The sequence below is a fragment of the Atta colombica genome, unplaced genomic scaffold (assembly GCF_001594045.1).
Source record: "Atta colombica isolate Treedump-2 unplaced genomic scaffold, Acol1.0 scaffold293, whole genome shotgun sequence".
NCBI classification, from domain to species: domain Eukaryota; kingdom Metazoa; phylum Arthropoda; class Insecta; order Hymenoptera; family Formicidae; genus Atta; species Atta colombica.
In genome coordinates this window covers 1,489,043-1,502,278 of record NW_017259396.1, presented here as the reverse complement: position 1 = coordinate 1,502,278, position 13,236 = coordinate 1,489,043, and the positions used below count along the sequence as shown (strand labels likewise).

The 13,236-nt window shown below is 35.0% G+C and overlaps 2 protein-coding genes across 3 annotated transcripts; one reads left to right on the top strand and one right to left on the bottom strand.

Annotated features, from left to right (window-relative positions):
- Window positions 1-4,064: 4,064 nt before the first annotated feature.
- On the bottom strand, window positions 4,065-6,288 carry LOC108690046 (tetratricopeptide repeat protein 1-like). Its single transcript, XM_018197116.1, has 4 exons — window positions 5,862-6,288; window positions 5,081-5,257; window positions 4,817-5,002; window positions 4,065-4,388 (listed from the first exon to the last, which is right to left on the bottom strand). The coding sequence occupies exons 1-4, from the start codon at window positions 6,120-6,122 to the stop codon at window positions 4,209-4,211; spliced, it is 804 nt and encodes a 267-aa protein (XP_018052605.1). The 5' UTR covers window positions 6,123-6,288; the 3' UTR covers window positions 4,065-4,208.
- A 1,950-nt stretch (window positions 6,289-8,238) lies between these two features.
- LOC108690031 (endoplasmic reticulum metallopeptidase 1-like) lies at window positions 8,239-13,206 on the top strand. Of its 2 annotated transcripts, none has more exons than XM_018197094.1 (14): window positions 8,239-8,599; window positions 8,925-9,471; window positions 9,546-9,673; window positions 9,768-9,899; window positions 9,967-10,087; window positions 10,172-10,477; window positions 10,584-10,813; window positions 10,965-11,145; window positions 11,274-11,461; window positions 11,569-11,724; window positions 11,819-12,024; window positions 12,092-12,204; window positions 12,295-12,470; window positions 12,703-13,206. In XM_018197094.1, the coding sequence occupies exons 1-14, from the start codon at window positions 8,597-8,599 to the stop codon at window positions 12,865-12,867; spliced, it is 2,652 nt and encodes an 883-aa protein (XP_018052583.1). In that variant the 5' UTR covers window positions 8,239-8,596; the 3' UTR covers window positions 12,868-13,206. The 2 variants fall into 2 exon arrangements, with proteins under 2 accessions (XP_018052583.1, XP_018052582.1); XM_018197093.1 differs by having other exon boundaries at window positions 8,919-9,471.
- The last annotated feature ends 30 nt before the right edge of the window (window positions 13,207-13,236 follow it).

The window sequence follows — 13,236 nt, the reverse complement described above, 5'->3', positions numbered from 1 at the left end:
ATATATAAAATAAAAATATATAAAAATATCTGATCGAGATGAAAGAGTGCGACGCTACTTATATCGCAATAAAGATCGCACGTGTATGATTTGTGGAATCGATATACATATCGAGATTCAAGAATGAAAATATTAATTAGTGACATTTTCACGTATCCTTTTACAAATTGGACGCAATATACAGGGAGTTGATTATTTCTTCAAAATAGAAGATTACAAAAAAGCGAATTTACTAGAATATTTACAATTGTATGACAATATGTACAATTGGTGACAAATGAATTTTCGCTCACTTTTTTGCTCATTTTTGTAATTTTTTTCATCTCGTTTCCAGAGCTGCATTCAAAAACACTACTCGAATACCTCTGAGTATTATTTTATTCTTGTTTAAACATTCGATGAAAAACAAGAATAAAATGATACTCAAAGGTACACGAGCAGTGTTTTCGAACGCAGCCCACGGGATCGATTATGTTCGAATAAATATGTTCGAGATAAAAATAACAAAAGAGCAAATTCACTAGGAGTTGGCTAATGAAATTATAAATATTCTAGTGAATTTGCTCATTTTTGTAATTTTAATCTCATTTCAAGATACACAATCGACCCTGAAATTGCGTATTATGGAATACATATTATAGAATTATTCGCAATGGATTTCAATCGGAATTATTCAATTATTACTTAAATTTTTATTGTGTTTTTAGGGAAAACAAAATAATTTCGATCCATTTTGACTTCTTCTATAAATATCCTGATCGAGGAATACGATGTTGGCCAAATATCGGAAGTTCTCGCTTTGCGACCGCTTTTTCGCATGAAAGTTGCGTTATCAATCTTTACTAAATGTTTGTATACTCTATTTGCATGAGATTTGAACGCTATACAGCCATTACGTTCAACTTACGGAAATTTTCATTATGGTCAAATAGCAATATGAGCTCATCTCAATACGAAAAAAACTCTAAACATTTATTGTAACAAGAGGCTGCCCGTTAATTTTTTTGTATGCTACAAAAAGTATTATTGAATCAGCGATTTTTCTCATAAATTTTACTCGGAGAATCGCTCTATAATCAAAATTTTTTTTCTGTTTTATAAGCGAGTCAAAATATAACATTTATAGTCTTACTGTTCGCGCGAGTTTAATATTATTGTTAAAAAATTGCTAATACAATTCTCTAATTTACAAAAAAAATCAAAATCATTTATACATTATCCGCTCTGTTTTGCATTTTACATCAAACAACTTAAGATCCATAAGGAATAAACCTATTTGACCCAATTACATTTCTCACATTCTTCTTTCTTTAATGCACTTGTAGTATAAATATTTACAAATACTCGCAAAAGTTTGCGCTTGCAAAATGCAACCGTCCCGTTTTAGATACGGAAAGTGTGAAAGGAGAATCGAAACCGAGCAAATCCAAGAGCAATATTCGCAAGCGGTATTTCTTATTGAAAAAATTCCAGACAAATTAAGTAAAGGAGACCATATTCATTCAAAATAGGTCTTAAGCAGTGCTTAATATTTTAAATGTTACAATTTCCAGTTCAAACAGGAGAAACTCGCAGGAAAAACTATCGTTTGCGCGTATACGCGCCGGAAATCGAGTTGTTCGCCAAGAGACCAAGATACCTTCCGCGCGTTTTTGATCTTTCCGGAGCAATCTGTCCTTCCTCGATACATCGATGAGAGACGAGAGGGGACCAGGTGATAGGATATCGTTATCACTTGCTCCGATAATGGAACCGATAACGAACTGGTGACCCGATTTCCCGTATTCCGACAGGAAGATTCCGCGCTTCGTTATCCGGCTTACCCCTTTATCGCCGTGCATCGTCGCCGTCTGCTGTTATGTGTCACGAGTATCGTACTCCAGCCGGAAGACCCGAGGGTGTACCGCCGGATATAGGTAGCGCGGCACTGATATTAAAACTAGGGTAGCGACGATGCGTCCGCTGCCGCCGTGAGCTCCCTTATCACTTCGTCACGTAACTCGTATCCCACGGAAAGAGGAGGCAAAAGTGGAGGAAGAAGATGAGCGGGCGAGGGTGGGCCCGCGAGACTCGTCCGAAGTCCTCCTTATTTGAGGGAATCTCTTATCCGCCACGCTGCCCACGATCGCGCTCGAATTATCGATTCGAACGTGAAAACCCGCCCGCCGGCGCCGTCTTCGTTTTCGTCGTCGGTCGGTCGTCGTCGTCGTCGTCGTCGTCGTCGTCGTCGACGTCGTCGTCGTCGTCGTCGTAGTCGTCGTCGTCGTCGTCGTCGTCGTCGTCACCACAGCGATGATCCCTCGTGTCCGCGTATGATCGCGCGTGTTGTCCCACCGGGATCAACCGGGCATCCCGGTGTCACGCACACGTATTTACGCCCCGCGGCTGCGACTCGGCCGTCCCCCTCACTGTCGCCGTCACGGCCTGGCCTCGCCGTCTCGGCGCACGATCGTGCGTGTGTGTATCACCTACGTATCTCTCTCCCTCTCACCTCTCCCGTTTGCTTCCGCTCTCTCTTCCTGACGTACACTGAGTTCGTTCTCTCTTCTTCTCTCTTCTTCCAACCTTGCATCCCCTCCTCGTTCCTTCAACGCGCGAGCGACACGCCGTGGCGCCGCATTCTCGTCCTCGCCCTTCCTCCTACCCCCGCAACCCTTCAGTTCCTTTACTATATTAACGCTTGCCCGGGGTGGCTGCTCACCATCCTCGCGCGATTAAATGTCACCATTGATCCCATTGTCTTTTATCGATATTTTTAAGGCACATCAATTAATAATCGCCACGTACGGCTCAATCGTATTATTATTACAATCTTGAATGAATTTTACTAATTAATTTAATTTAATTCAAATTGCTTATCTGTATTGAGATGACATCATAACATTATTTGAGAGCGATTCGTTGGTGCTTGAAAGAAAATTCGGGAAATTGTGCTCTCGATTTTGATCCGCATCTACACGCACATTTTCGTTCCCCTTTCGTTCAACCCCTCGTCCATTCCGACAATGCACCATCGACGATGACGTCGAGACGCTTGCGCGTGATACGTCATCGGTTCATCCCTCCGCACCCTCGTGATCGTTCATTGCACTTGCTCACTTGGAGGAGGAAGTGGGGGAGCAGAGATGGAATCGATGTTATTTTTTAGATATCGATTTAGATATCGAGAATAAAAAATTGCTATAATTTCAACTTACTAAATTTTCTTCGTAATTAATAACGAATTAAACACATTAGTGCATATATAATATAGTTACTAATTTAATTTATAAAAGTAAAATGCAAATATTTTGAATTATAAAATAGATTTTATTTAATAATATAATGAAATATATTGAGGATTTCATGGTTTAATCCATTCTTATATTTATATTAAATACATATTTTTATATCAATTTGTGGCTTTAATATGCACTATTGCGCTCAATCGAATTCGCTATTAGATTAATATATATTTGATATTTTGGCATTTTTCAGCGATTATCATCCGAAAGAAAAGACAGCGATTGCATGTTCTTATTTTCATTATTAAATTAGGTGATTCATACTTTTGAATTTTGATTAATATCAACTAATAATTTATAATCTGTAACCGAGGACGTTCGTTGCCCCCGAGATTGCAAAGTCGTTCAACCTCTTCGTGAAAGAGCCGCGGCTAAAATTATCTGGGATGGCGATATAGCTCGGTATTATTGAACCATAGACTATATCCGGTCTAGCATTGGCGCCAAATATAGCGAGATATCCGACATTGCGACTTGCGATATATGTTGCTTGTTGGAGCTTCGATTAACTCGACAAAGAAATATTTTGAGTGAAACTCGCTTCGCGCGGCGAATTGAATCAAAATGGTTTTATGTATAAAATCTGATCAGATTTTTCACGATTTGGATAATTTTATCCTGTCGATTATTCCAACAATATTTATATTTAATTATAAAGCTATTCATAGTAGGATCCATATTTTTAAGATACATAAATATATTTTAAAATTATTAAAATAATTTTCTGTGTAAAATCTGATGAAATTTTCACGATTTGAATCACTTTTACTTTACTCTGTCAATACTTCATTAATGTCTATATTTAATTACAGAGTGAGGGATAAAATCCATAATAGGATCGTGCAGAATATATAAATATATCTTAATTTCTTACAGGTAAAGGACAAATTTTATCCATAATTTTTTTTATGAATAACTAGCTTATTACATGGGGTTCTGATGAAACTTTACGGAATAACCACCACTGTTGGGATCCTTCTCCAATTCAAAGTTATTCGTAGAAAGGCCGAAAGGTTTTAAAACCATGTTTCCTAGATCCTTTAATTTACCCAACATTTCTGCTTTTAGTTTCTCGTTTCTTTCGTTAATTAATGGAGGTAACCTCTAAAAAAACAAGAAATTGTAATATTAATAAATTACAAAAATATAATTTTGATTTTTAAATGTATTCTTAACTTTTAAACTTTTAAATTTTGGCGCACAATTTTAATATTCACAAGTAATTCACTATAATATTTATCATTGAAATTGCTATTTTTAAAATTTAAGTAAAAATTGAGCTTTAAAGAAAAGAAATTTATTTATCTCATTTTTTAAGAGATAAAGGAATAAAATTAATTTATTGTAAAATAAAGACAAATTAAATAAAAAATTGTTATATGTATCATATAAAATACATAGTCACTCTTTTTTTGTAATTATTACTTGAATGTATTAAAACTCTAAACGCGTTTTCTTAAAAAGTTGATTTTTATTATAAACCGCGTTATAGAAAAAATTCATACTTTGAATAAATAATAATTATATATTACCCTGACAGCATGATTAGCTTCTGTGTGACTAGAATCAAATGTTAATACTTTCTTGTAGTCTTCTAATGCCTCATCCAATTTTTCCGTCTCTTCATACAACTGTGCTCTTCTTATATATGCCTTTACATAACTTGAATTTAATTCAATGGCTTTGGTACAATCAGATATCGCTGAATCCTTCTCTGTCTGAAAACAATAACTTCTTAATAACAGCTACAAAATACATAAACAATATTAATCAATGAATGCATCTTTGACAATCACCTGACATTTTGCTTTTGCTGCTGCTCTATTTGCATACAATATAGATCTTTCTTTGATGTATACTAAAGGACAAGTTTGCAATCCTTGTGTGTATTGCGATATCGCTCGTACATATTCACCATTTTTAAAAAGTTCGTTGCCTGCCTGTTTTAAAGTCTCTGCTTCACTTTTCAATGCCTGCAAATATAGATGAATTGCAACATACAGAAAATAGTACTAGAAGGACTCTTTTCAGAAACACAGATGTAACACAGTGAAGCTGATCACATTACATTCTTGTCAATGTTAACCCTACAACAGCATACTTATTAACATCTTAGAGTAATACATGAATCATTTGTGTCAGATCTGATTTTGAAGTTCTTAAAGTGCTCGAAAAATTCTGTAAAAATTCAATGTACATGTTTTTTAAAGTCTCCACTATATTACTCTGTTATGTAAAAAAAAATTGGAAAAAAATTTGGAAAGTTGTAAATATTACGCAAGTATATGAAAAATAAAAACTGTTTGAAGTGGCATGAATACGAATGACCCATGTATGCCATTGGAGAGTTAAACAAAGATGGGTTAAACAAAGATGCTTTCCATTTCGTGACACAAATCAATGTACAAATCTCTATCTTTGTTACTCATTAAAAGAAATATCAAGATGAAATGATATTAGTGTCACTAAATGAAAAGATGATGAATGAAGATGATCACTCTGTTACACTGTCTCTTGCTAAAAAGCAAAGAAGGAGAGATTGCAAGAGAAATATCTTTAAAAATATCATGGACATACTTCTTGCTCACTTTCTGTGAGTAACAGATCTCTATCCTTAAGGAGCTCCTCGTTTACATCCTCCTCTATATTTTGTACATTATCATTACTATCCTCCTTGCATTCCTTATTTACGATGTCCCATGGATCGCCCTTCGCTCGCGCGTTCATATCGGAAGAATTGTCCACTCGGATGCAAGAACTTTCTAGATCTTTGGTGAGTTCTTCTATGACCTCTTCGTTGGACTGTAACCTCTGCGATTTGTCTTCCGAACTCGCCATCGTTTGGTGAGTCACCGTTAAATGAAATGAATTTTACGGAAATGAGAATAGATATGTCAATGCGTAGGGTATCAATGAATGTGTACACGCAAATCAGCTGTGCGACGAAAATAACCTGAAATTGATCTTTGAATAAAAAAGAAGATGCATACACACACGCGGCGCTTTGACGTTTGCCCGAAGTGTTTCTCCTAGCGAATGATAGATCGCGCTTATCGTTCGATTTCCAGCCAACTTCGCTCAGCTGCTTTTCGTTTTTCGTAGCTGCACTTTCTGCACTTGAAACGACAGATCTATCGATGCGCTCAACTATATTTAACTTTGATATCTCTTTTATAATTAAATAATGAATATGTACCTATTTCATTTTAAGTACACACTATAATAAGTGTATAAAAATAATCACAAAGGCCTGAAATAAGATCAAACTTGAATAATAATTAGTTTATTATAAGTACAATTATCTACTATTAAATAATTAATAGGTAATTATTTAAGTAAAAAATAAATCAACAAATTAATAACTTTTAACTTAATTAAATTAATTTTTTTCAAATGAGTTAATTACTAATTGCACTATATTTTGTAAAACATTATTTTAACTTGCAAACTTGGTTTTTATAAATTAAAATCTTTTTTATCTTTAAACGTCAATATTCTTTTTCTATAAAATTTTAAACATTAAATTTTAAAAAAAGCCATAATTATGATGGACGTATAATTGCTAATACAAAGTCCATAATTATAATAGACGTGCAATTGCTAATTTGTTTTTTAACATTTGTTTTTTATTTAAATTACTAGCTTTTTATTCATTAATTTTTTTTTCTATAACGTCTATTAATTATTAATTATTAATATGTATTTTTTCTTAAATGTAAAAGAAAGAATGCAGCTTTCAAAAAACAAGTATTTTTCATAACATTGAAGGAAATTATAGATTTTAGATTATAGATCTGATTAGATCGGTGTATAAACTAATTTGGTAATTCCATAGAATTTAGGAATAAGAGTTCTCTGTGTAGCAATGAGTTATTTCACTTATCTTTATTTTAATTCCAGATTATTTTTATCTCTATTGTTCTACATCTTAACTATATCATTATATAATATATTCTACATTTTAAAGAATATATAATTAGGTAATAATAAGATCTTAAATTGATTGATCTATATTTACTACGTTAATAACAACAAATATAAAATTTTATTTTATGGACCTTTTACAATAAGCCATTAGTTAAATCAGAAGCTATAAATTGATCAATCAGAAGCTATAAATTGACCAATCACAGTCAGTTTAATTTCTGATTTCTGATTTATGACTAATGGTTTACTGTAGAAAGCCCATTACGATATTTTTTCTTCTTTAACATTTATAACTTGTTCCTGCGTATTCTACTCATCAGAATTTTAAACGCGAGAATGAATATCACTATCAAGAATGAATAGTCATCATTATGTACGTTCGACGATTGCGTATAATTGTTTTTCCAATCGGCGGGATAAAAAATTTTAAGCGTAGGTAGGAATTGCCGCTCTCAATTTGCAACGAGCTTCGTAAGTTAGTGCTGTATGAATGTCATAATCGTATAAATGAAATTGATTAGTACGAATAGTATGATGTGATCGGTCGAAGTACTTATTTATGAACAAGGCTACAGCCTTGCTAATATGCTGATAAACACTTGATAAGATTGCGCGGAAAAAAATCCGAAAAGAATGGAAGACGCACTTTTGATAAATATCCATTGGGCGAAATTTCTAGGCGAATTCGTCACGGCGATACAACATATAAGTTATTCGCGCGAGTAAATATTTCAGTGCGATGAAGAATGATTGATCGATCGCCGACGCGACGTTGAAGGCGCGATTGCAATTGGTGTGAATTAGGAGTATAAAAGAGAGAAGAAAAGAGATTGATGATGGAGGGAAAAGAACAGACTAGAATGGAATTTGATTTGTTTTTTATAGGTCTGTCCTCTAAGAAAAAAAAGTATTTTTTTTTAGTGTTTTTTCACACATGCATAATAATGAAGAATGACAAATACAAAAAGTAAGTAAAACAAAAGAATGATTATACAAAAAATAAATATAGTAAACTGACAAAAGATAAGAGAGAGAGAGAGAGAGAGAGAGAGAGAGAGAGAGAGAGAAGGATAGAGTGAAAGAGTGGGGGGGGTATATGATGTATCGTACGGGCCATGTCGCTCCGTTTCTGTTGCGCGAACGAGAGGCACAAAGTCACGATTTGTCACGAAGGCGGTCTGCGTCCTATGTATGCATTGTGCAGTCAGTGGCGTCAGTGCTGGTCAGTGCAGTGCCTGATACGGTACGACGCGTGTTGTACGTTTTCCGATGTGGCGAGCAAGATCGAGATCGAGCAACGCGTTGGAGTTTCCGTTTACGCAGTAGCCCGCTTGTGGAGTTAGGCGGCATAAAGTGCCTTTTCTGTTACTAGGATCTTCGCTAAAATGGTGAGTCTGAAATCCTGGTATCTGCGATGCTAGAAGGCTAGAAATCATTCTGAGCTCTCCGAGATGGGGAGTGAATTGAACAACCTCTCATAGGTCAAATGATCCAATTGCTCAAAATGTTTAAATGTGATTTGTTATTTTTTCTCCATCCAAAATTTCGGAGCCTAGCATGTGGACATAAAGTTTAATAGCGTTATATTTTCCTTCTTTTTTTCCTCCCTTTTTCTGCTTATTTATTAAAGAAAATTCATGGAACATGCCGTGCGTCTGTTATGCAAATAGGTGTATACACAAATACAATGTGATTATCATATTTCAGTTTCAGAGAGACGGAGTGAGACTCAGACAGCATATGTCGAAGAGAACGTCGACTGAGTTACCTTACGAAAACAGAATTGCTTCGAGGAAACAAGATATACTGCCAAATGATACCCAGCATCTCCTCTTCGTTCTTACGTACTTTCTCTTCATGTCCTTTATTATAATCGTCTTAGAGAAGAATTTGCCTGATCCAATTACCATTGACACGGAAGGATTACATCCTGGAAAATTTGTTGCCGAGCGAGCTCGTAATCATATCGTGAACCTTACATCGATTGGACCTCGTATCGCCGGCAGTTACGAGAACGAAGTTCTAGCTGTAAAATATCTAACGACAACGATCAATAATGTGATGAAAACAGCGCACGAGAATCACAGGATCCTCCTTAACATTACAAAGCACAGCAGCGCGTTTCCACTTAAGTTTCTCGATGGCATGACTAATGTTTACAGAAATGTACAAAACGTTATTGTCAAAGTCGGACCTCACAGGCCTACAATGCATAGCTTGTTGCTTAATTGTCATTTTGATACGTTTTTAGAAAGCCCAGGTAACAAGCATCTCCATGTACAATAAGTGTCCTCTTATCTGCTTGAATAATTGTTATTTATGTAAAAAAAATAGGTGGTTCTGACGACGCCGCTGGTTGTGCTGTAATGCTAGAAACTTTACGGATAATAACACAAAGTCCGAAAATATTGAAGCACAGCGTTATATTTTTATTTAATGGGGCAGAGGAAAATTTATTGCAGGTATTAATTCGATATCTAATCTTGATGAGTTCTGATTTATTGATTAGTTTTAAAGCCGCGATAAAGCCGTATTCTGCACATGATGTATTTGTAGGCATCTCATGGTTTCATAACGCAGCATCTTTGGGCAAAGGATGTACGAACATTCATAAATTTGGAGGCATGTGGCGCTGGTGGTCGCGAATTATTGTTTCAAGCTGGACCTCACAATCCTTGGATTCTTGAGGTATCTCATTATTGTTTTCTGTTTGTTAGCATTAAACTTAATTTTTTTATTACGGCACATTTGTCAGATTTACGCCAAATCCGTACCATATCCTTATGCATCATCGTTAGCTCAGGAAATATTTGAGAGTGGTATAGTACCTGGTGATACAGACTTTCGGATATTTAGAGACTTTGGAAAAATTTCTGGTAAAAAAGATTCGATTATAATTTACGATCAATAATTCGTTGCTAGAAAAAATTTTTACTAGTATATTTAAAATTTTTATACAGGGCTGGACTTTGCATGGTCAAAAAATGGCTATGTATACCATTCTAGATTTGATAACGTTGATCAAATACCGCTGGGAGCTTTACAACGAACCGGCGATAATATTCTTGCATTGACGCAAGGAATAATATTCGGAGATTATTTATCGGACGTGGATGTGCAAGAGGCACGGGGTAATCTCGTGTTCTTCGACTTCTTGGGTGCATTCGTTATTAGATGGCCACAGTACATTGCCAGTACAGTTAATATCGCCAGTATGATTATAGCTGGATACTCTATCCATTTGAATATGCAGAGTGCACGTAGAAGTAAGAATATATAATTATTATTTAGATCCGGCTGCGCCAATAGACCTCAAATCGGTTCTCGAACAAATCTGAATAATACAATCGAATTCTGCGTTATCGGATACAGATATTAAAAAATGGATGTACATGAGATATGTGCTGATGTGCGTCGGAGTGATCCTGGCTTCATGGTTGGCATCTATGTTTTCTTGTACATTAATCGGCCTGATGCTGACCAAGCTGGGAAAAGTGATGAGCTGGTACGCAAGACCGGCATGGCTGTTTTTCTTGTATGTTTGTCCAACTGTTTTTATATCGATGATCATATTTCTTCAAATCGGATCGAGGCAGAAAAAAGTAAGTAGTAGAAATAAGTTTTGCTGCAATCTCGATTCTTATGTAATTACGTGTCTGGGTTGAATGTCAAATATTATCGATAAAATTAAATTAAAAGTTTGCTTGAAGATTTATTGCAGCACATACAAGTAATACTAATCCATGATTGTAGGAAATTGGTTCTGCATGGATTTTGTATCATATGTACTATGACGCGTATTCCTTGATATGGATGTTGATTCTCTTCATATGCGTTTTATTTGGAATACGATCGGGCTTCATACCGCTCCACTGGGTTTTATTCCCATCACTTGGAAATATTGTGCGACACAATTTCTTCAGCAAATGGAGAGGTGAGGACACTCGAAACTCATTTCTATACATTTTTTTTAAACTAACATTTTTTTACATGTTAATCTTCTGTGTCAATTATTTTAAAAGTTCTAATATTTGATTGAATGTACTTTTATGAATTTTGTAGACTGGAAATGGCTTTGTTACCAATTGGGATCGTTAAGTTTATCTTATATACAGTCGTTTTATTTAGCGCTCGGTGCTCTCTATCTCTTCATTCCAATAATGGGACGATCCGGTGGCAGTATTAATTCTGAAGTTGTAATAGCTAACATGCTGTCAATATTATTCTGCCAATTATTATTATGCTTCACGGTAAAATATTAATAGCTTTAATTTTATTCGCACGACATAATTTTGTATCTTTAATTTGTACAATCGTCTTTTAATCTGTTGTAAAATATAACTCACAATATTTTCAGTTGCCAATAGTGCTTCTAATAAAGAATGCAGAACGAATTATAAGTGTGATTGTTGGAATTTTCTTAATTGCTATTGCTGTGTTAATTCTAACACCACTTGGATTTCCTTACAGTGGTGATCCGTTGTCGCCTGCTCCACAACGATTTATGATTGCGGTACAGTTATCTTAACATTCCTGAAAATTCTTGTTTGATAGAACGTAGTATAGGTTCATTGTAAGCATATATTCATTGTATCTTTGATTTACAGCATAGTCAACGTCAGTATTACAATGTAGATGGTAGTGATAGGTATTTTGGTACGGGATACTGGTTAGTGGATTTAGATATGAATAGTCCTCACAGTATAGAAACGATAGTACCTGAAATAGCTGCTGCGACGCCAACAATCAAGGATTGCGAGAAGGAATTATACTGCGGTTTTCCATATTTAATGCCGGTCACAACTTTCTTGTGGTATATATCGGAATTAGTAGTACATTATTCGAATATAAAAATTGAATTGAGAGGGCTCATTTTATAGGAAAACTACCTGGATACCGGGACCTGCTCCGCTCATAAGTATTCCTACAAATCTCGAGGTAATTTCGAAGACTACGAAACAGCATGTTGTTAATTTTACCTTTAATGTTACAGGTAAGATATTCAAAAGTTTAAGTAATTTAAATTTCACATGTGTGTCTCTTGATAAAATGAAAAAAATTAAATATCTTCTAAATTGCTTAGGTCCTGATCACATAGGTATAATTTTGTCTCCATACGAAGGTGTTCATCTAGAAAAATGGTCTATACTTGACGGGAAACCATTGCAAGGTCCAAGATGGAACAACAGAGAGACTTACTTTATTTATTACGCATGTGCCTCAGACTGCGTGCCATTTACATTTTCTATTGAACTGAATGTAAGTTTACAAGACAAATATATGTTTTCCTTTGTCATATCGCGTTATACCCGTATCAGATTAGAAATTGAGATTGATAATGAGATTAAATTTGATCAATCATCAGGCAAAGTTTATTAAAGCTTGATATAATTTTGTTTTTAATTGATTAATTTCAATCTCAATCTCAATTTCAATCTTTAATCAGATACGGGCTTCACTCTCGCGAAAAATTATAAAATTTTGTATTCAGGTATCTACAGAACAAAAAGGACCGTGCTTATCCATCGCATTAGCCGGACACTTCTTACATGGTGAACATCAAAAATCCTTGAGATTTAAAAAATTTCTGGCACAGTTCCCGTCATGGACTGTCATCGCTCCCTGGACTGCATCGTATAAGTCATGGGAATTGTAAGATGTAAAAACAATTGAGAGAACAATTGATATGGTAAACGTGATTAAAAACAAAGCAATATTGTCCTATAGCAAATCGTCTCTCGCGAATTAACGAAGTAGCCCAATAAAATGGTACTATGCTTTTGGCGTACGAGATATGAAACCTAATGCCATGTAATATCGTTTAATGCCATATCGATAATAATATCGTTTGAAAATACTTAGATTTAGTCTTCAAATACTTCCTAAGATATTACGACTTGAATATCGATAAACGTTAAATGCGATAGAGAATGGGACGGATAAAAACGTTACCATTCTTTATATATGAATTTTTTACTTGCATATATTATCATTAATAGAGACGATTTCGAACTAGTCTAAGACG

Bases quoted from the DNA above. Each gene is read 5' to 3' on its own strand.
- LOC108690046 (XM_018197116.1), bottom strand. From the start codon at position 6,122: ATGGCGAGTTCGGAAGACAAATCGCAGAGGTTACAGTCCAACGAAGAG. The intron at 5,258-5,861 runs GTATGTCCATGA...CTATATTTGCAG, and splicing joins TCACAGAAAGTGAGCAAGAA to GCATTGAAAAGTGAAGCAGA. The intron at 5,003-5,080 runs GTGATTGTCAAA...TATTGTTTTCAG, and splicing joins CAGCAAAAGCAAAATGTCAG to ACAGAGAAGGATTCAGCGAT.
- LOC108690031 (XM_018197093.1), top strand. The intron at 9,900-9,966 runs GTATCTCATTAT...CACATTTGTCAG, and splicing joins ACAATCCTTGGATTCTTGAG to ATTTACGCCAAATCCGTACC. The intron at 10,814-10,964 runs GTAAGTAGTAGA...CCATGATTGTAG, and splicing joins TCGGATCGAGGCAGAAAAAA to GAAATTGGTTCTGCATGGAT.